The sequence below is a fragment of the Orcinus orca genome, chromosome 14 (assembly GCF_937001465.1).
Source record: "Orcinus orca chromosome 14, mOrcOrc1.1, whole genome shotgun sequence".
NCBI lineage: Eukaryota > Metazoa > Chordata > Mammalia > Artiodactyla > Delphinidae > Orcinus > Orcinus orca.
In genome coordinates this window covers 40,233,958-40,257,126 of record NC_064572.1, presented here as the reverse complement: position 1 = coordinate 40,257,126, position 23,169 = coordinate 40,233,958, and the positions used below count along the sequence as shown (strand labels likewise).

Below are 23,169 nucleotides of genomic sequence, written 5' to 3'. Positions count from 1 at the left end.
TGATTCAGAAATTCCACTCCTAGTTAGTTACTCCAGAAGAATTTTCACACAAGTATACCAGGAAAAGTTCAAATCAACATTATTTGTCATGGCAAAAAAAAAAACAAAACTGGAAAGAAACAAAATGGACATCAGGAATAAAATGGAGAAAGAAATTGTTCACAGAATTGGACAGTGCAAAAATGAAAATTAATGAAGCAGAACTAAACGTAAATATGAAAGAACCTTAAAGAAAATGCTGAATGGAAGAAGCAATTCACAGAGAAATACTTACAGTATAATTTCATTTATATAAAGTTCTAAAAGAGGCAAAAATAATATTCATGAGGACACAAACAGAGACAGTTAAAAATTAACAGAAAAAGCAAGGGAAATACTAGATTCTGGAAAGGGAAGGCACTACAATCAGGAAGGATCACATAGGGAGCTTCCTAATGTCTCGTTCCTTAACCTGGGTGGTGAGTATAAACCTGTTTCACATTATTCATTAAGGTGTACCCTTATGTTGTATATGCTCTTTTTATGTATATTTCATAAACTTATTTCTCCTGGAATGAAGAGAAAAGTCTGGGGATAGAGAAGCATAAGTTCCCTGACTTTTCTATAGTTCTCTGCCACCAAGTGGCAATCATTCAGCAGCTCCTCAACTCTTAGTGCACCCTCCCAGGATGCTGCTGCTGTAAATATTTCATCCACCTGCGACTGCACCCATGCATCCACTCCCCCCCATATAGAGACAGAGAGATAGAGACACAGGAACAGAGAGAAAGAGTCAGAGGCAGAGACAGGCAGACAGACAAGAGAATTATGTGAGGGACAAGTTACTGGTCTTATTCTCAACACTGGAGCTGAGAGGAAATAATAAAACAAAACATTTGTATATCATACTTGACACTTCATAAAACACTACTATATACCTCTTTATTTTTATCCCCCAAAAAGGTAGACAGGGTATGAATCATCAGGATCAAATATTTTGCAATCCCAAAGAAAAATGTCAGAAAAAGATACCATCATATTCTTCCCATTACTCCACCTTAGATATTTCATTTCTCACTCCAAGGTCAGAAGAGATGCTCAATGTGATAATACGATAAAAGCATACAGGAAAAATAATGAAGTGAGAGTGAAGAAAATGGATGAGTATAACCACTCTGGAAAACCGTTTTACAGTATCTACTAAAGCTGATTCCACTCACAGGTATATACCAAACAAAAATGCACACGTATGTTCACCAAAAGACATATACCAGAATAATGTAGCAGCTCTATTCATAATAGCCAAAAACTGCCTAAATGCCTATCAACTGTAGAACAAATGAAATAAATTGTGGTATATTCACATCATGTAATACTCTATAGCAATAAGAACAAATGAAAAAATGAAATAATTCACAAGTATAATATTGAGCAAAAGGAGCCACACACAAAAAGGAAATATAATACATTCCCTTCATTTATGTAAAGTTCAAACACAGGCAAACTCATCTATGTTTTCAGAAATCAGATAGTCACCACTAGAAATGCAGGTTAATGACTGAAAGAGGCTTCTCTTCTGGGGTCCTGGTAATGTTCTTTTTCTTGCTGGGTGCTGAGTCCATGGGTATTTTCAGTTTGTGAAAACTGACTGAGATAGACATTTATGAATTGTACCCTTCTCTATGTGCATATTATGCTTCAAGTGGTTGAAACAGGAAGTACACAATTAAAGTAAGGAAATAAGACACCACTAAAAATTTTTTTATTCTGTATGTGCCCTTGTCTTCAGATCAGGATCAAAAATTCTTATTTAAAGTTCTCTAAATTAGGTAATACAATATGAGAAGTATTATGCTAAAATATTTCAAAAGCCTTGGGTTTAAAATACATTCTGCATTAGTATGCAACCTGGTGACCTTGAGAAACACAATAAATCTGGGAGTCTCAGTTTTCTGACCATTAAAATAGGATCACTGCCATCCTCCCTATCCCACAGTTACTGAGAAAGAAAATAAAGTTCACAAAGGCGCTGTTTAAATTGTGAAGTACCCTTGAGTTGCATTAACAAAAACAAAAAATAGATCAAGACTAAACACAATTGTTTACAATTTTTAAATTTTGTGTGCACTGAGAACTTTGTTCAAGTGAACTCTTAAATACAGAGGCCTATTTAATAAACCATTGTTCTGGGTTTGGCTGAAAGGATGCAGGGCGATGGTGAGGAGAGTGCTAGAGGCTGCCTTCACACTCTCCTCTTCCTGTTGTACCCCAGGGTATCTCCTAGAATGCCACTGTGTGCAGCAGGCCTTGGAGTCCATATAGACTGGGGTAAAAACTCCGGTTTTATCAATAATTAGCTCTCTGAGTCTCAACTTTTTCAACTGTGAGATGAAACCAATATCACCCACTTTTCAAGAACTAGAGATAATATACATTACAGAACCTAGAAGAATGCCCAGTATGAAATGTATGACCACTATATAAAATTTTTACATACAACTCTGTAAGACATACAGGAAAGAGAAGACTTTTTAAAAACTTTAAGCTAAAACCTGGATGTCCTCAACAGCTGCCTAAATATTATGAGTTAAGTCACTCTCTCTGCTATTCATTTTCCACAGATCCCTTCAAGTAATATTTTTAAAATACCAATTAGGCCATGTCACTAATCCCAGCTTATTACTGCCTACAGAATAATGCCCAAGCTCCTTCTGTGGTACACAGACCCTTTACAATCTGCCCTAAGCCTATTTATCATTCCTGCCTCTTCCCTAATACTCTACATTTTAACCATATCCAATTTATAACTAATCTTTAAGTAGGACACATACTTTTTCAATAGCCTTTTATTTTTTCCAAAACAGTAAATATATATTGCAGAAAATCAGGAATTAGAAAATGTAAATTAAAAAAAAGAGATCACATTCTCACCACCCAGGTATCATCACTTACTGCCTTAGTGCATATCCTTCTGGAGATATAAGTATACAGATATACAGAGATAAAGATATATGATCATAATGCACATACTGTTTTATAACCTGCTTTTCTTCAGTCAACAATCTTTCCATTTCAGTAAAATTCCACCTCATCTAATACATAGGCCATAGTCAAATTTCTCCAACTGACCCAAAATGTCCTCTATAGTTATCTGTCCAACAAGTATCCAATTCATAATTTCACATTGCATCTAGCTGTCTCTTAAATTCCTTTTAAGGTAGCACTGTCACCTCCCTGTACTAAATTTTTAGGACACTAATAAGCTGAAGTGACGTCACTAGCTTTCCTACAGAATTTCCAACCATTTGAATTTCTTTGGTTCCTTCCTTCTTTAATCTTCTATCATTTGTTTCTCCTATAAAAAGGAAGCTGTAAATAATGACTTGAGGAATTAAAATTAAATATTTTTGCCTAGAATATATTAAACATAATGCTGTGTATCACATGAGAAGATACACACTATCTGGTTAACGCAACTCAGTAGTGATGGGAAAACTAATCACTGGATTGGGGTGATGGCAATTTGATCTCTCCAATGAACACTTATGTGTTTTTCTCTTGCAACCATAAAGTAAGTTATACAACGTTACTTTGGCACTATATGAATTGTCTGGGAAAGCATCACTCTTTCACCTAATGCTTGTAACAATAATAATCTCCGCATAAATTTCATTTATGGAATTTCATTAGGGTTTGTAAAATGATGTTTCTCTAATTGTATCACACGTTCTACATTCATTTGCTGGCACTCTTCAGCAGAGATGAATTATCTTTCATGAAGGATCTCTTTAGTTACTGAAATATATATCCTACTATAAATGTAGCGTAAGTGCTTAATGATTTCCCATTAATAAACTTTTTTAGAGTAAGAAGTTGTATTAATAGTCACCTCAAAGTGTACCAAGTGAGCCCTGATTTTTCTGGTTTTCTCCTTGTTGAGTATCTTAGTACTTGTGGGTTTTCCCTCAGTCAATGCAGCTCCTAAGAACTTATGCCTTTGCACGTGCCAACTCCACTGATCTCCCCAGAATTCTTCACCTGATACACTCAATTTTCAGGAAGCAAAATATCAATGTCTCTAAAATGGCATACGGTGAATCTCTTCATCTCCATTCCCAGGGCATTTTCTCTATTGCATACTACATAAATATACCTCTGATACAACATTTGGTTGCACATCTTTTTCATTCCCTTCATGTCTCTTTTACAGGCAAGGACAGTATCTTACACCAGTGTTATTCACAGTTTGATTTGCAGAACAGTTCTGGTCCACAAACTGTTTCCTGTCTATGACACAGTAAAAAGCTTGGACCAGAATATAAATCAAGTAGTCAGTAAACATACTGTTTAATTTGGCTCAATTTTTTTCCCTGGTAGCAAGAATTTGTGGAAGAAGGATGAAATGTCTATTCTGGCAAGAGCTACTTTAACTCTAGTGGACCAGGAACAGAAACTTCATGTACAAGTTACTTTGAATAGCACTGCTAATCATCAATTTACCGTTACTACCAGAAACACAAAAGGAATATAAACAACTGCTGGTAGAGAAAGAAGGCAGTGTAGCAGGAGTGGGGACCATGGGCATGTCAAGATATCCCTTCTAAGGTAAAGTATAAGCTGTTGAATCTGGATCTTCTTACAACCAAAAAAAAGATGTACAATGTCTAGTGGACCTCTTTGGATTTTGAATACAATATATTCTTCATTTGGATGTGTTATTTCAGCTCATTTACCAACTGACTGGAATAGCTGCTAGTTTTGAGTAGGGCCCAGAAGACTCTGCAACAGGTCCAGGCTGCTGTGCAAGCTGCTCTGCCACTTGGGTCACATGATCCAGCCGATCCCCCGGTATTGAAGTGACAGTGGCAGATATGGATGCTGTTTGGAGACTTTAGCAGGCCTCCACTGGTGACTCTCACTGTAGGCCCTTAGGATTGTGGAGCAAAATCCATCCATCCTCTGCAAATAACTACTCTCCTTTTGAGAAACAGCTCTTGTTCTGCTACTGGATCTCAACAGTGACTAAATGTTTAACCTTGAGCCACCAAGTTACCATGCTACCTGAGCTGCCCATCATGAACTAGTATCATCTGACACACAAAGCCATGAAGTTGCGTGTGTACAGCAATATTCCATCATCAAATGGAAGTGGTATATATGTGATCAGTCCCAAGCAGACCCGGATGATACAAGTAAGTTACATGAAAAAGTGGCCCAAACGCCCATGATCCCTACTCCTGCTACAGCCTTTCTCTCTCAGCCTGTACTATGGCCTCATGGGGAATTCCCTATAACCAGTTGAAAGAGGAAGAGAAGACTCAGGTCTGGTTTACAGACAGTTCTGTACAACATGCAGACAACAGCTGAAAGTGGACAGCTACAACACTACAGTCCCTTTCTGGGACATCCCAGAAAGACAGTGGTAAAGGAAAATCCTCCTAGATGGCAACTTCAAGCAATAAATCTAGTTGTTCACTTTGCTTAGAAGGAAAAATGGTACAGTTATATACCAATTCATGGGCTGCAACCAATGGTTTGACAGGTCAGGAGTTGGAAGGAATATGAGTGAAAAATTGGTGACAAGGAAATCTGGGGAAGATATATATGTGGATAGACATCTCCGAATAGGCAAAAAATATGAAGGTATTTGTGTCTCATGTAAATGCTCACCAAAGGGTGACCTCAGTAGAGGAGGATTTTAATAATCAAGTGGATAGGATGACCCATTCTGTGGATACCAGTCAGCCTCTTTCCCAGCCACCCCTATTATCATCCAACAGGCTCATGAACGAAACAGCCACAGTGACAGGGATGGAGATTATGCATGGACTCAGCAACATGGCCCACCTGGCTACAGTCACTGCTTAGTGCCTTACCTGCCAGCAGCAGAGATCAGCACTGAGCCCCTGATTTGGCACCATCCCCTGGATGATCGGCCAGCTATCTGGTAGCAGGTTGATTACACTGGACCACTTCCATTACGGAAGCAGTGTTTTGTCCTTATTGTCCTTACTCCGGATATGATTCACTTCCCACACTCGCAATGCTTCTGCTAAAACTACCATCAATGTGGACTTAAAGAGTGCCTCCCGAATGTGGGTGGGCCTTATCCAATCTGCTGAGGGACTGAGTAGAAGAAAAGGTGGAGTGAGGGAGAATTCACATTCTCTCCATCTGACTGTCTTTGAGCTGGGACACTGGCTTTTGAATTCTGAACTTACACCATTGACTCTCCTGGTTCTTAGGTCTTCAGAATCAGTCTAGAACTTTATCATCAGTCTCCTGGGTTTCCAGCCTAACAACTACAGATCTTGGGATTTCTCAACCTCTATAATTATGTGGGCCAAATCCTTATAATAAACCTCTTCATATATTACATGTGTGTGTGCATGTAGATAGATAAATACACACACACACACACACACACACACACACACACACACACACACACACACAATTGGTTCTTTTTTCTCTGGAGAACCCAGACTAACACAAAAGCAATTCCTTCAGACTGGTAATAGATACTAAAGGGAACTCTACAAAATGCAAAGGTGACTTCTACCTCTACTCCAAGCAAAAAAAAAAAATCAGAGGTTTCTTCTCTGTAGAAACTGTAGCAAAACCTAAGAAGGAAAAATCCTCCACTTAGGAAGTACTGAGGGTCCACTGACATCCATCCATCACTGTAAAATGAAGCCAGCCAGTTGACAAGCCCAGCCCATGTATAAAGAGTCCTGAACCAACTTTTTCCCCCTCACTCTTAAATATTAATAAACAACAAAGAATCATTAGACATCTAAAGAAATATTCCAAAAGAGAAACTAAAATAAACACAAAGAACAAAATGACCATTTAGAAAGAGATAATAATGTAGGGAACCTGAGAAATCTTAACAAAAAAGAACAGAAACAAACTACTTAATATAGTTTACTGACAAAATAAGAACTGAGATATGAATAAGGAAAGATATACAATAAAGAGTTCTTGGAAACTGGAAATACAATTGTCAAGATAATTCAACAGAAACAGGGAGCTGGAATATGAAGTTGAGGAAATATACCAGAAACATAATCAAACTCAAAGAAAAGGAAAATATGCAAGAAAAAAGACTGAAAATTCGTAAGTTCTAGTTTTGACTACCAAGAATTCCAGAAAGAAACAGAAAACAGGGTAAAGAAAATAATCATAGAAATGACTTAAGAAAATTTCACACTACATGAATCTTCAAAAGCTCACTAATTACCCATACATTAAGTAGAAAACAAACAAAAAAATCCCAGGATATCACTGTGAAACTGCAGAATGCCATAAATAAAAGACTAAAAATCTCCCAGAAAGATTAAAAACAGACAAAACAAAATGTAAAATGGATTAGAATGTAGTAGACTTTTCTCAGTGGCTAAACTGGATCTTAGAAAAGCAATGCCTTCAAATTTCTAAGGAAAAACTCACTTCTATCCCAGCCAAACTACTCCATCCCTGCCAAACTATCAGTATCAATTAAATGTGAGAGTAGATAAAAAGAGATTTTCAGTGACACATTAATTTAAAAAAATTTCCCACCCATTTGCCCTCTCTTAGGAAGTAAATTAAGGATATACTCTAGCTAAATAAGGGAGTAAACTAAGAAAAAAGAAGATATGTTATCCAGGAAATAACGGTTGAAATCCCAGAATATGACAAAAGAAGTCCCTGTATGATAGTTCTAAAGAAGCTTCAGATAGTAACCTGTTCAGATTAGAAAAGGCTGACTGAAGTGGGGAGAGGGACAGAAATACTGTTTTTTCATTAAGCCTCTCTATACTATGTGATTTTTTTAAGCCATGTATATGTATTACACTGAAGTTTTTAAAATTTAGTAACATTAAATTTTAATGTTACTAAATTAAAATTTAGTAACATTAAGAGGCAATTGGACTTTCCTGGTGGCGCAGTGGTTGAGAATCCGCCTGCCAATGCAGGGGACACGGGTTCAAGTCCTGGCCCAGGAAGATCCCACATGCCGCGGAGCAACTAAGCCCATGTGCCACAGCTACTGAGCCTGCGCTATGGAGCCCGTGAGCCACAACTACTGAAGCCCATGCGCCTAGAGCCTGTGCCCCACACCAAAGAGAAGCCACCGCAATGAGAAGCCCACACACCGCCATGAGGAGTAGCCCCCGCTCGCCACAACTAGAGGAAGCCCATGCACAGCAACAAAGACCCAATGCAGCCAAAAAATAAAAGAGGCAATTATACAAAATATTGGACTAATTCAGCTTTTAACTTCTATTAGCATTTTGGGAAACTTTAAAGATGTCTTAAAAAGACAATTTTCTTCTCATAATTTGTTTTCACTGCGTGAACAAAGGATAAAGTCAATCTGATCAATGTGTACTATCTAAAATTTCAGAGGCCATAATGACAGAAAAGAGCCATTAAGATATTCACAGTTTTTCATAAAGTGTCTCAAAGAACAGTCTTCTATTTTTATGGTACCTTTGGTTGGTTACCAATTCACCTATTCTTTCCTGAATTATGCTACTTTACTCATTATTAGAGGTGGCCTGGTCTTAATTAGATGATATTCAATCATGCTTCATGTTTCAGGGCAATACACCCAGACACAAAAGAGGCTATGTGGTAAAGCTAGTACAATGACTAACTCCAAGTAGATATTTAACATATTTTAGCTATTTACCACCTTTTCTACCTTCTTTTTCCTTTGTCTCTGAAGCTCCTGACAGAAAATCTTCTCCCAGAACCAGCAAGAAGAGAAATACCACGAAGAGAATCTATATCCTAGTTACAGTTAAACTAAGTTGTAAGCTTTATGTCTGGATGTTTCAATCACTGAATCTCTTTCTGCCTCGACAGGAGTACAAGAACCTCAGATCCGAAAAGGATCCTCCACTTTCTTGCTCCCGGCCTTAGCACAGAAAAGTGTCTTTTCAAAAGGTAGTTAAATATCTACCGTTTTGAATGGAGAAGAATAGGGACTTCCCTGGTGGCACAGTGGTTAAAAATCCGCCTGTTGGCGCAGGGGACACGGTTTGATCCCTGATCCAGGAGGATCCCACATACTGTGGAGCAAGCAAGCCCATGCACCACAACTACTGAGCCTGCACTCTAGAGCCTGTAAGCCACAACTGCTGAAGCCCGCACGCCTATAGTCCATGCTGCGCAACGAGAAGCCACCGCATGAGGCCCACACACCGCAACGAAGAGTAACCCCCGCTCACTGCAACTAAAGAAAGCCCGCACGCAGCAACAAAGACCCAACACAGCCAAAAATATAAATAAATAACTTTTTTTAAAAAAAAGAATGGAGCAAAAAATAAAGAAAGAAATAAAGAATGGAGAATAGTCCAGAGAATCCACAATCGAGTAATATAAAACAATTTACATGACTAACAGGATATTCACACTAATTGTAGTTACTAACAGAGGAGCCACAGTTCACTTCAAATAGCCGTTACTGAGTATCTATCTTGATGGCTGCTAGATGGTTTTGATGGCCGCCAGATGGTTTTGACGGCCACCGGAAATTCTAAGACTTGGTCCCTGATCATAAGAAGTTAGAATATACAATCCTGAGGAAGGTAACTCAGAATGTAAACTGAGAAGAAAATCCAGACTGTTCTTTCTCAACGATAATTTTAAGTTAAACCTGCCCAGTCTACAAAATACAAATATAGATTTAAAACTAAACAAAATATATTCCCAATTTAAAATTAGTATTTTATTCCTTAGCTTTCTGCTTTGCATTGGACTTTGTCTGTATGTGCTCTGTTCAAATAAAGTAAGTGCTATTGAATCAGAAGTCAGGTTCTACCATCAGCTCACCATGTGTCTTTGGACAACCATATCATCTAGCTTTTCTCCAAAAAAAAATGAAAAGACTGGGGATGATTAAACTTGAAGGTTTCAAATAAAAGTGAAATTATATGATTATGTAAATTGCTATTCCTTATTTCTCACTTAGCTGAAATTATAGTAGCAGCCACTGAGGACTGAACACCTACTATGTTTCAGGTATTAAATCACTCAATTTACAACTACTAACTCTAACTCTCTCAACAAACTTACAATGTAGGTACTATAAAAACGAGGAAACAAGCAGAGAGTTTACCAAATATCACATAGCTCATAAATGCTGGGGACTGTATTGAGACCACCATGCAAAATCACACATTTTTTTCCTCTCAGAGAAGTTCCTATTATGTACTATTTAAACCATTATTTCTCCACAAATCTAAGTAGACATTAGAAATTCAAATATACTTTAAAAAAAAAGTAAAGTCAATCCATTTTGCAATTCAAAATATCAGAGCTGAAAATGTTCACTACATACTAACCTGATGCAGCAGCCATTTCAGTTTGAGTAACTGAGTTTTAACAGCGGTGCAATCCTGAACCATGTGCCGGAGGGTCATCTCATCCAGTATCACTGTATTTTCTGGTACATCTACAAACATCTTCTGAGCCTGGAAAAAGGGGGTCCCTCCATAGCTTTCAAAATGGCCCAAAGGAGATTCTCTATAGGGAGAGCCTCTGGAAGGGCAGGGGAAGAAGTTGGAGGGAAAAGATATACAATATAATTTCAGAAAGAAATAAAGGTTATAAAATTATTACAGTGATTATTATAAATCATTTATCATTATCACAAAACCTTTGACTTTTACTCACTTCAGATACTGAATTTGTTTCCACTGAAAAGTTCAATCAATCCTAGTTGTCATTAACACAATTATCATCTGCACTCCCTCCTCTTGTGTATTTTACACATTGGTTAAGTAAATCTTATTCCTTAGGAACTAGAGTAGAAACAAAAACCTCTGAGGAAAGGCCTTGCCTGGAAAAAATTATACTTATTTTACTTTTCTGCACTGGTAGTCTGATCTTTAGCTTCTAATTTTAATTACCCTCTTAAACTTCACATCTTTTTTAGCTGCATCACTATTCTACCCTCATTAATTCCCAGTTTGGACACACCCCTGGACTCCTATGTCCTCAAAGTGCCAGCAGACAGTTAAGACAGATACACTGTTATTCTTTTGTTTTTACATTGTTGATAAACCATCTTTTCCAATAAAGATTAAACAAGGTTTTACAAAAGTCTTATACATACCACATATTTCCTAATCTTAAACTGCCTTAAAAAAAATTCTACTCTAAAAAAATTTAAGCTTCCCTTTAGTTTCATGCAATAACATACATGCTGAATAAGAGGGAAAAAAAACAACACAACTAGGGATAATGTGTTTCACGGACGTGAAAAACACAATGTTTTAACCGGAAGTCATAGCTATAGCAATTTAAAAATTACTGCATTCACATTACACATAATTCCAGGTGGTTTTTAAGACAATAACTTGTTATATGTGTGAAATCTCAACATTTAAAGTAATACATTGAAAAAGTATTCTCTCCAATATAACGGCTACATTAACATATTAGGATTAAAGTTAAATTCATGGATGCATTAAATTTCAAAAGTAGAAATACAGTTTCTATTAACTTTTCTAGCTTTTAACAAATATTCCCAAATCTCTAAATTCTCAAATATTCAATATGAGCTTGGTTTTCATAAGATTATTTTTCTCTGAAGCTACTTCTCATACTTGATTTCAGGCCTGATTTTTCTTTTAACCAAAGAAGAGATTTTTAAGAACCTTTAAATTGCTGATCCATAGATAAGAATTTCTTTACTTTAATTGTTTTATTTTTACAGATTCAAAATATAGTTGAATTATTGAATTTCAAGTACTGATCAATTATTAGTAAGAATTTATCATCTATAACTGAATAGAGAAGCTATACACAAAGTGATGAAAAAAATTTTAAATAGTAAGACAAAAAGATAGAACCACCTGACAAATGAATAGTAGAGACAAGAGTTATGGTTTTGGAGAAAAAGCTGACATACTTTGGGAAATTTTCTTGGGTAGGAAAGAAGCTGGGATGAACTATAAAGGTGAGGTTTGAGTTGGACTGAAATGAAAGGTAAAGTTTTCTAGAAAAAGAAAATGAAAATAAATGGCACAAAAGTGCATGTTTTTCAGGGACAAGGAGACTCTTATACATGGCTTATGAGACTACAGACAGCCTGAATACAATTTATTCTTCAACTTCATCCCTCAATATACCTGCCTCCCTCAGACTGACTTCTTAATCCATAGCCAGTTTCCTGAGACTGCCAAAGCACACGACAATCGCCCTCATCTCCAAACCCATGTCCTCAACCTCTCTGTACTCTTGGCCAATCTACCCATTCTGCCTTCCACTGCACACTTGATCTGGAGAATGAAAACTCCTCTTCAATTTAAATTAGTTAGCTCTTCCTCAGGGAAAGCTTCCTTAATCCCCTGAAACAGCACTTGGTACTTCCACAGGTGTCCTTATAGAGCCCTCTGCTGGACTCCATCACAGTACTTGCCACAATACATTGCATTCATTTGCAATCCATGCCGAATGACAAACTCCATGAAGACACAGACTGTGTCTTCTTTTTTCTGTCAGAAACGACTTTTTGTTTGTTTATTTTTGTTGTTGTTTTTATTGAATGAGTAACAAGTATGAATTTTAACCACTAGGTCGGTTTTTCTTTTTAAGCTTCCGTCTCTGAGATTCTAAAATTCTTTAGCTGTGACATGAAAAAGCACTACTTTAAAATTATAATCTGTAAGCAGTCATGTTAAAAAAGTTCCAGATAATAATCAAATTAAAATTACTTTTTATTTTACCAGGTAAGTAAGAGAAAAAGCAGAGAGGAAAGAGACTGAAGAAAACTGGTCTGTAGTCTACAGCATGAGAATCAGGAATACAATAATGGCTTATATTAGGTTTAGGCATAAATATGAACCACATGCAAGGGACTATCGAATTAAAAACATTTCAAAGGAAGTGTCAACAGGCCTTGGTCACTAACTGAATATGGGGACAAAGAACTGGCATCTAGAAAAGCCACAACAGTATAAAAGAGCTCTGGCCTAGGATTGAAGTTTAAATCTTGGCTGACAGTAGCTATTAAAAATACTTAATATCGGGCTTCCCTGGTGGCGCAGTGGTTGAGAGTCCGCCTGCCGATGCAGGGGACGCGGGTTCCTGCCCTGGTCCGGGAGGATCCCACATGCCGCGGAGAGGCTGGGCCCATGAGACATGGCCGCTGAGCCTGCGCGTCTGGAGCCTGTGCTCCGCAACGGGAGAGGCCGCAGCGGTGAGAGGCCCGCGTACCGCAAAAACAAAAACAAAAACAACAACAACAAAAAAAACTTAATATCTTCGGGCCATAGGTTCTTTAGTTCTCAGTGTTGTCCAGTGCCTACCAAATAAAGTTCATATGCCTTAGGCTGCATTTCAAATACCTCCACCATGATACCCAAAACTAAACTTACATCTTCTCCTAGTCCTGATGCCCCTTAACTAGATAAAACTGTTTTATGACGCTTAACTTCTTTCACAGCATAAGTGAAAGAAATCTGCATAAATATCACCTCTAACTTGATGATAACTTGAAAACAGGGACTTATTCATTTTTATATTATTCAATTAATGCACAGATTATCTGAGCTCAAATCTCAGCTCTGTCACTCACTAGCTATATAACACACAGGGCAAGTCACTTTATCTATGCTTCATTTTCCTGAGCTGTAAAATGGGGATAACAGTATTTATCTCATTAGGTTGGTATAAGGATTAAATGAGGTAATAATATATGTTAGAATGCTTGGAATGGTGCTTGACTTACAAATAATTGTTAAATAAAAACCAATTACTATGTATTATTATTATCAATAATTTCTAACTTCTCTATATTGAAATTTTTTTCTAACATAAATGTCAAAAGAATACTATAATGCCATATACCCCTCGCCTAGATTCAACAATTGATAAATATTGACACAATGCTTTATATCTATGTGTATATTTGTTGCTAAACCATATGACAATAAGCTGGAAATAACATAATATCTCAATGAGGGCCATTTTAAGGTTGCTGGAAAAAATGAATATAATTGAGAAGGCTCAGAGGCAGAAGAAGACAAAAATGAAACAGAAAGCAAATACATAACAGAAGTTATTTTCAGAAAGTAAAAGGACACTGTTAAAACAGGAGAAGAAACAAAATAAGATAATGAAAGATAATGAAGATTTTGAAATTTCACATTCTGAGATGATGCAGTTCACATAGGAAAACCTGAACCTGTGAAACAGAATGAGAGGTAAAAACATGAGACAAAAGAGGAATTACTGGATGGAGGTTCCTTAAAAAACTAAAAATAGAACTACCATATGACCCAGAAATCCCACTACTGGGCATATACCCTGAGAAAACCATAATTCAAAAAGAGTCATGTACCACAATGTTCACTGCAGCACTATTTACAATAGCCAGGACAGGGAAGCAACCTAAGTGTCCATCGACAGATGAATAGATAAAGATGTGGCACATATATACAATGGAATATTACTCAGCCATAAAAAGAAATGAAATTTGAGTTATTTGTAGTGAGGTGGATGGACCTAGAGTCTGTCATACAGAGTGAAGTAAGTCAGAAAGAGAAAAACAAATAGCGTATGCTAACACATATATATGAAATCTTAAAAAAAAAAAAAAGGTTCTGAAGAACCTGGGGGCAGGACAGGAATAAAGATGCAGCCATAGAGAATGGACTTGAGGACACGGGGAGGGGGAAGGGTAAGCTGGGACAAAGTGAGAGAGTGGCATGGACTTACATATTCTACCAAATATAAAACAGATAGCTAGTGGGAAGCAGCCGCATAGCACAGGGAGATCAGCTCAGTGCTTTGTGACCACCTAGAGGAGTGGGATAGGGAGGGTGGGAGGGAGACACAAGAGGGAGGGGATATGGGGATATATGTATATGTATAGCTGATTCACTCTGTTATAAAGCAGAAACAAACACACCACTGTAAAGCAATTATACTCCAATAAAGATGTTAAAAAAAAAAGGAATTACTGGAAAAATACCTCATGTTAGGTTAACAGTCATAAATTTATACTTTTGTACAAATTTTAACAATCATGGACTTCTAGTAGGGAAATTAGATCATGAAAGCAACAAAAGACTCCAAGCTGCTTTGGGCAAAACACTGGAAGGCTGGCAGTATGTTTGCAAAGGCAGAACCTATGTGGCCAATCATAGGCCAAGATGGCTAGTGGATATGAAGAATTGAACCAATACAGGTATGGATGAAGGCAAAAATTATTTCAGTGGTTACAGAGCATAAAAATGAAATGCCCACTATCATTAACATTATTTAACATTGTTCTATTAAGTACAGCCAATAAAATCAACAAGAAAAACAACACGATCAGAATAACTACAAAAAGGAATTTTTAAGAAATAACCTTTTTTAAAACCAATTCAAACTTAATCCATATACAGTAGCAGCACCTGATATTCAACCCACACACCTAATAATCACATTGCTACATAATCACTTATTGCAGTTTTAAAGTAATCTCCCCAAATTATATGGCTCTATCCATATATTTATATTCTTCACCACTACTATCAGAGCTTCTTGATTACTAAGATGTGTGATTTTTGTGCAAATCTTAAGATTTGTGATTCATAGGTTAGACTGGTGAATGGAGATTGTGTGTGTGTGTGTGTGTGTGTGTGTGTGGGTGGGTGTGTAATGAGAGAGAGAGAGACAGAGAGAGATTGAGATTTTTCTTCCTTATTTATTTCCTAATCTGAGTCACAGTTTGACTTCACAAAACCTTTGTTTCTTTTCTCACCATTAATAAAAATTGTATATTAAAAGTTAAACATATGTATTTTTACCTTCTTGGTTACATTTTTTTAATTCTAGATTCAACATAATCTCAATTAAAATCCCAGCAAGTTATTTTGTGGGTAGCAACAAAATGATTCGAAAGTTTATATGAAAAGGCAAAAGACCCAGAATAACCAATACAACACTGAAGAAGAAAGTCAGAATACTGACACTATCTGAATTACAGATTTACTCTATCAAGTGACAGTAATCAAGACTGTGGTACAAAAAAACAGATCAGTGGAACAGAATAGAGGGTCCAAAATACACCCATACATATGTATGGTAAAGGAGCAATGGCAATTCAAAGGAGAGAGGACAGACTTTTCCATAAATAGTACTAAAACAATTAGACATTCACACCTGCCACAAAAATTAACTAAACATGGATCAAAGACCTAAATGTAAAACGTAAAACTACAAAATAACAACAAATAAAATCCAGGTGACCTTGGCAATAAGTTTTTAGATATGACACAAAAAGTACAATACATGAAAGTAAAGACTGACTAGCTGTACTGCATAAAATTAAAAACGTCTGCTCTGTGAAAAACATCATTAGGAGAATGAAAAGGCAAACCACAGGCTGGAGAAAATATTTGTAAAATATGTATCTGATAAAGGACTGGTATCTAAAATATATAAAGAACTCTTAAAATTCAATAAGAAAACAGATAACCCAATTTAAAAATAAGCAAAAGATCTAAACAGACATGTCACTTAGAAGATACACAGATGGCAAATAAGTATAAGAAAAAATGCTCAACATCACATGATTAGAGAATTGCAAATTAAAACAACAATGAGATGTCACTACACACCTATTAGAACAGTTAAAATCCACAACACAACACCAAATACTGACAAGGATGTGTATCAACAGGAGCTCTCACTCATTGCTGGAGGAAATGCAAAATGTACAGCCACGGCAGTTTCTTACCAAACTAAACATACCCTTACTATATGACCCTGCAATCGTGCTTCTTGGTATTTACCAAAATGAGTTGAAAACTTACCCACATAAATGTTTAGAGAAGTTTTATCCATAATTGCTATATCTGGAAGTAATCAAGAAGTCCTTCAGTAGGTGAATGGATAAACAAACTGTAGTTCATCCATACAATGGACTTTTATTTAGTAAAAAGAAATCACTGTTCTTTAGTGATATAAAGCCACGGGAAGACACAGAGGAACCTTAAACACGTATTGCTAAAAACAGCCAATCTGAAAAGGCTACATTCTGTTTCCAACTATATGGCATTCTGTTTAAAAGGCAAAGCTATGGAGACAGTAAAAAGATCAGTGTTTGTCAGGAGTGTTGCCAGGGGGTAGGGATAGGGAGGAGAAGAAAGGGATGAATAGATGGAGGATGTGGGGTTTCAAGGGCAGTAGAATTATTCTGTATGATACAGTAATGGTAGATATACATCATTATGCATTTGTCAAAGTCCATAGAATGTACACACAACTTATTGGTTCAAGGCATTTAAAATGAAACCTAATATAAACTATGAATTTTAGTTAATAATAATGTATCAACATTGACTCGTTAACTGTAACAAATATTCCACACTAATGCAAGATGTTAGTAATAGAGAAACTGTGCATAAGTGGTGAAGGAATATATGAGAACTCCCTGTACTTTCTGCTCAAAATTTCTGTAAACCTAAAACTGCTCTAAAAAATAAGGCAATTTAAAAAAAATCCATGACAAAAGGAAAAGAAGGAAGTACTTACAGAATGGCAGAATAAAAGATCTCAAAAATCCACTCCTCCATAAAAGCTCTGAGAATACTGGCAAATTTGTCAAAACTTTTTCAGAGCTCTGGAATCGCTTGCAACAACTGAAGAGCACTTACTGAAAAAAACCACCTGAATCTCATGAGAAGAACAAACTCTGTGACATTTTAATTTATTCTATTTCCCTGCCTATCTTCCTAGCTCTGTGTTGGCTTGAAAAACAAAAGCTTTACAAGTACAATAGCTGTGAAATTCAGCAATCTCTAGGGGCTGGGATGGGAGGTAAACTGGGATTGGAACTCTCCAAAAAGCACCATTTCTAGAGAATTGTTACTATTTGACCTAAATGGCACCTCCCTAGAAAAGGCCCATTCTCAGCAGTTGTTTTATTTGGCCTCATTCAGAGCTCCCTCAGGGGGAACAGCCTTATCTCTAGTACATTTGTTTTAAAAAAACAAACAAAAAAAAATCAGTGGCAATTGTTTAAAACTTCAGTTGCCTAAGATGGCAATACCACTTGGAACAAACAAGAAGGTGACCAAAAAACTTAAAAGGAAAACCTGAGGAATGAGAGGTACACAGGAGTCTTTGGAAAGCTCCAACATATTCCTGGGCATAGAGAAGGCCATACACATGTGAAAGCCAAGGAAATACCTGAGAAGGTCTTAATCCTTCACCTTTTGCTAACCTTGAGCCTCTGAGCAAGCAGGAAATGAAGGCTAAGAAAGTGCTGCAATCTGCTTATCAGGTTGCTGAAGGCACCCCTGAACACACACACACACAGAGCCCCTTGGCAAAAGGCTGCGAAACTTACTAGTGTAAGGCATTTAAGGAAATCGCTTTCTAATCATTAGCTCAACAAACTCCAAAATATGACATATCATAACCAAAAGAGAGACACATCATAGTTAAACTGTCAAAAGCCAAAGAAAAATTGAATCCTGACACAGCAAGAAAAAAGTGATTTATGGGATTCCCTGGTGGCGCAGTGGTTGAGAATCTGCCTGCCAATGCAGGGGACACGGGTTCAAGCCCTGGTCTGGGGGGATCCCACATACCCCGGAGTAACTGGCCCCGTGAGCCACAATTGCTGAGCCTGCGCATCTGGAGCCTGTGCTCCGCAACAAGAGAGGCCGTGATAGTGAGAGGCCCGCGCACCGTGATGAGGAGTGGCCCCTACTTGCTGCAACTAGAAAAAGCCCTCGCACAGAAACGAAGAGCCAACACAGACATAAATAAATAAATAAATATTTTTTTAAAAAAAGGCAAAATTCCTTAAAAAAAAAAAAAAAGATTTATTATGTAGAAGACATGCTCAATAAGATTACAAGCTGATTTTTCATCAGAAAGCATAGGGATCAAAAACGTTAAAAGAGGAGGGAATCGGGAAGATGGCGGAAGAGTAAGACGCGGGAGATCACCTTCCCCCCACAGATACACCAGAAATACATCTACACGTGGAACAATTCCTACAGAACACCTACTGAACGCTGGCAGAAGACCACAAACCTCCCAAAAGGCAAGAAACTCCCCACGTAACTAGGTAGGGCAAAAGAAAAAAGAATAAACAGAGACAAAAGAATAGGGACGGGAACTGCACCAGTGGGAGGGAGCTGTGAAGGAGAAAAAGTTTCCACACACTAGGAAGCCCCTTCGCGGGCGGAGACTGCGCGTGGCGGAGGGGGGAAGCTTCGGAGCCGGAGCTGCGGAGGAAAGCACAACAACAAGCGTGCGGAGGGCAAAGCGGAGAGATTCCGGCACAGAGGATCGGTGCCGACCCGCACTCACCAGCCCGGGCGGGCGGGGCTGGGAGCTGAGGCTCGGGCTTCGGTCGGAGCGCAGGGAGAGGACTGGGGTTGGCGGCGTGAACACAGCCTGCAGGGGGTTAGTGCACCACGTCTAGCCAGGCGGGAGTCCCGGGAAAAGTCTGGACCTGCCGAAGAGGCAAGAGACTTTTTCTTCCTTCTTTGTTCCCTGGTGCACGAGGACAGGGAATTAAGAGCGCTGCTTAAAGGAGCTCCAGAGACACGCGCGAGCCGCGGCTAACAGCGCGGACCCCAGGGACGGGCATGAGACGCTAAGGCTGCTGCTGCCACCACCAAGAATCCTGTGTGCGAGCACAGGTCACTATCCACACTGCCCCTTCCGGGAGTCTGTGCACCCCGCCACTGCCAGGGTCCCGGGATCCAGGGACAACTTCCCCGGGAGAACGTACGGCGCGCCTCAGGCTGGTGAAATGTCCCGTCGGCCTCTGCCGCCGCAGGCTAGCCCCATACTCCGTGCTCCACCCTCCCCACGGCCTGAGTGAGCCAGAGTCCCAGAAGCAGCTGCTCCTTTAACCCCGTCCTGTCTGAGCGAAGAACAGACGCCCTCAGATGACCTACACGCAGAGGCAGGACCAAATCCAAAGCTGAGCCCCGGGAGCTGTGCAAAGAAGAGAAAGGGAAATCTCTCCCAGCAGCCTCAGAAGCAGCGGATTAAAGCTCCACAATCAACTTGATGTACCCTGCATCTGTGGAAGACATGAATAGACAACGAATCATCCCAAACTGAGGAGGTGGACTTTGAGAGCAAGATTAATTATTTTTTCCCCTTTTCCTCTTTTTGTGAGTGTGTATGTGTATGCTTCTGTGTGAGATTTTGTCTGTAAAGATTTGCTTTCACCACTTGTCCTAGGGTTCTATCCGTCCGTTTTTTGTTTTAATTTTTTCTTAATAATTATTTTTTATTTTAATAACTTTATTTTATTTTATCTTACTTTTATCCTCTTTCTTTTCTTCCTCCCTCCCTCCCTCCGTCTCTCTCTCCCTCCCTCCCTCTCTCTCTCTCTCTCTTTCTTTCTTTCTTTCTACTTTTTCTCCCTTTATTCTGAGCCATGTGGATGAAAGGCCCTTGGTGCTGCAGCCAGGAGTCAGTGCTGTGCCTCTGAGGTGGGAGAGCCAACTTCAGGACACTGGTCCACAAGAGACCTCCCAGCTCCACATAATATCAAATAGTGAAAATCTCCCAGAGACCTCCATCTCAACACCAGCACCCAGCTTCACTCAACGACCAGCAAGCTACAGTGCTGGATACCCTATGCCAAACAACTAGCAAGACAGGAACACAACCCCACCCATTAGCAGAGAGGCTGCCTAAATCATAATAAGTCCACAGACACCCCAAAGCACACCACCAGACGTGGACCTGCCCACCAGAAAAACAAGATCCAGCCACATCCACCAGAACACAGGCACTAGTCCCCTCCACCAGGAAGCCTACACAACCCACTGAACCAACTTTAGCCACTGGGGACAGACACCAAACACAATGGGAACTACGAACCTGCAGCCTGCAAAAATGAGACCCCAAACACAGTAAGATAAGCAAAATGAGAAGACAGAAAAACACACAGCAGATGAAGGAGCAACATAAAAACCCACCAGACCTAACAAATGATGAGGAAATAGGCAGTCTACCTGAAAAACAATTCAGAATAATGATAGTAAAGATGATCCAAAATCTTGGAAATAGAATAGACAAAATGCAAGAAACATTTAACAAGGACCTAGAAGAACTAAAGATGAAACAAGCAACGATGAACAACACAATAAGTGAAATTAGAAATACTCTAGATGGCATCAATAGCAGAATAACTGAGGCAAAAGAATGGATAAGTGACCTGGAAGATAAAATAGTGGAAATAACTACTGCAGAGCAGAATAAAGAAAAAAGAATGAAAAGAACTGAGGACAGTCGCAGAGACCTCCGGGACAACATTAAACGCATCAACATTTGAATTATAGGAGTTCCAGAAGAAGAAGAGAAAAAAAAAGGGACTCAGAAAATATTTGAAGAGATTATAGTTGAAAACTTCCCTAATATGGGAAAGGAAATACTTAGTCAAGTCCAGGAGGCACAGAGAGTCCCATACAGGATAAATCCAAGGAGAAATACGCCAAGACACATATTAATCAAACTGTCAAAAATTAAATACAAAGAAAACATATTAAAAGCAGCAAGGGAAAAACAACAAATAACACACAAGGGAATCCCCATAAGGTTAACAGCTGATTTTTCAGCAGAAACTCTGCAAGCCAGAAGGAAGTGGCAGGACATATTTAAAATGATGAAGGAGAAAAACCTTCAACAAAGATTACTCAACCCAGCAAGGATTTCATTGAGACTTGATGGAGAAATTAAAACCTTTACAGACAAGCAAAAGCTGAGAGTTCAGCACCACCAAACCAGCTTTACAACAAATGCTAAAGGAACTTCTCTAGGCAAGAGAAGGAAAAGACCTATAATAATGAACCCAAAACAATTAAGAAAATGGGAATAGGAACATACATATCGATAATTACCTTAAATGTAAATGGATTAAATGCTCCAACCAAAAGACACAGACTGGCTGAATGGATACAAAAACAAGACCCATATATTTGCTGTCTACAAGAGACCCACTTCAGACCTAGAGACACATACAGACTGAAAGTAAGGGGATGGAAAAAGATATTCCATGCAAATGGAAACCAAAAGAACTCTGGAGTAGCAATTCTCATATCAGACAAAATACACTTTAAAATAAAGACTATTAGAAGAGACAAAGAAGGACACTACATAATGATCAAGGGATCAATCCAAGAAGAAGACATAACAATTGTAAATATTTACACACCCAACATAGGAGCACCTCAATACATAAGGCAAATACTAACAGCCATAAAAGGGGAAATCAACAGTAAAACGTTCATAGTAGGGGACTTTAACACGCCACTTTCACCAACAGACAGACCATCCAAAATGAAAATAAATAAGGAGGGCTTCCCTGGTGGCGCAGTGGTTGAGAGTCCGCCTGCCGATGCAGGGGACACGGGTTAGTGCCCCGGTCCAGGAAGTTCCCACATGTCATGGAGCGGCTGGGCCTGTGAGCCATGGCCACTGAGCCTGCGTGTCAAGAGCCTGTGCTCCACAACGGGAGAGGCCACAACAGTGAGAGGCCCGCGTACCGCAAAAAAAAAAAAAAAAAAAAAAGACAAGAAATAAGGAAACACAAGCTTTAAATGATACATTAAACAAGATGGACTTAATTGACATTTATAGGACATTCAATCCAAAAACAACAGAATACACATTTTTCTCAAGTGCTCATGGAACATTCTCCAGGATAGACCATATCTTGGGTCACAAATCAAGCCTTGGTAAATTTAAGAAAATTGAAATTGTATCAAGTATCTTTTCGGACCACAAGGCTATGAGACTAGATATCAATTACAGGAAAAGATCTGTAAAAAATAAAAGCACATGGAGGCTAAACAATACACTACTTAATAACGAACTGATCACTGAGGAAATCAAAGAGGAAATCAAAAAATACCTAGAAACAAATGACAATGGAGACACGACGACCCAAAACCTATGGGATGCAGCAAAAGCAGATCTAAGAGGGAAGTTTATAGCAATACAATCCTACCTTAAGAAACACGAAACATCTTGAATAAACAACCTAACCTTGCACCTAAAGCAATTAGAGAAAGAAGAACAAAAAACCCCAAAGTTAGGAGAAGGAAAGAAATCATAAACAAATGTAAAAGAAATGAAGGAAACAATAGCAAAGATCAATAAAACTAAAAGCTGGTTCTTTTAGAAGATAAACAAAATTGATAAACCATTAGCCGGACT

General features: G+C 38.4%; 1 protein-coding gene across 8 annotated transcripts in view; it reads right to left on the bottom strand.

The window, feature by feature from the left end:
• CCSER2 (coiled-coil serine rich protein 2) overlaps positions 1–23,169 on the bottom strand; it is a 160,538-nt gene that overhangs the window by 52,126 nt on the left and 85,243 nt on the right. For 6 of the 8 annotated variants that reach the window (XM_004273012.3, XM_049697133.1, XM_033433946.2 and 3 more), the window contains one exon: positions 10,317–10,512. The exons of 1 other annotated variant lie outside the window; for it this stretch is intronic. In XM_004273012.3, the coding sequence (XP_004273060.1) occupies positions 10,317–10,512 (196 nt within the window). One more of the 8 variants, XM_033433948.2, reaches the window with a different exon arrangement.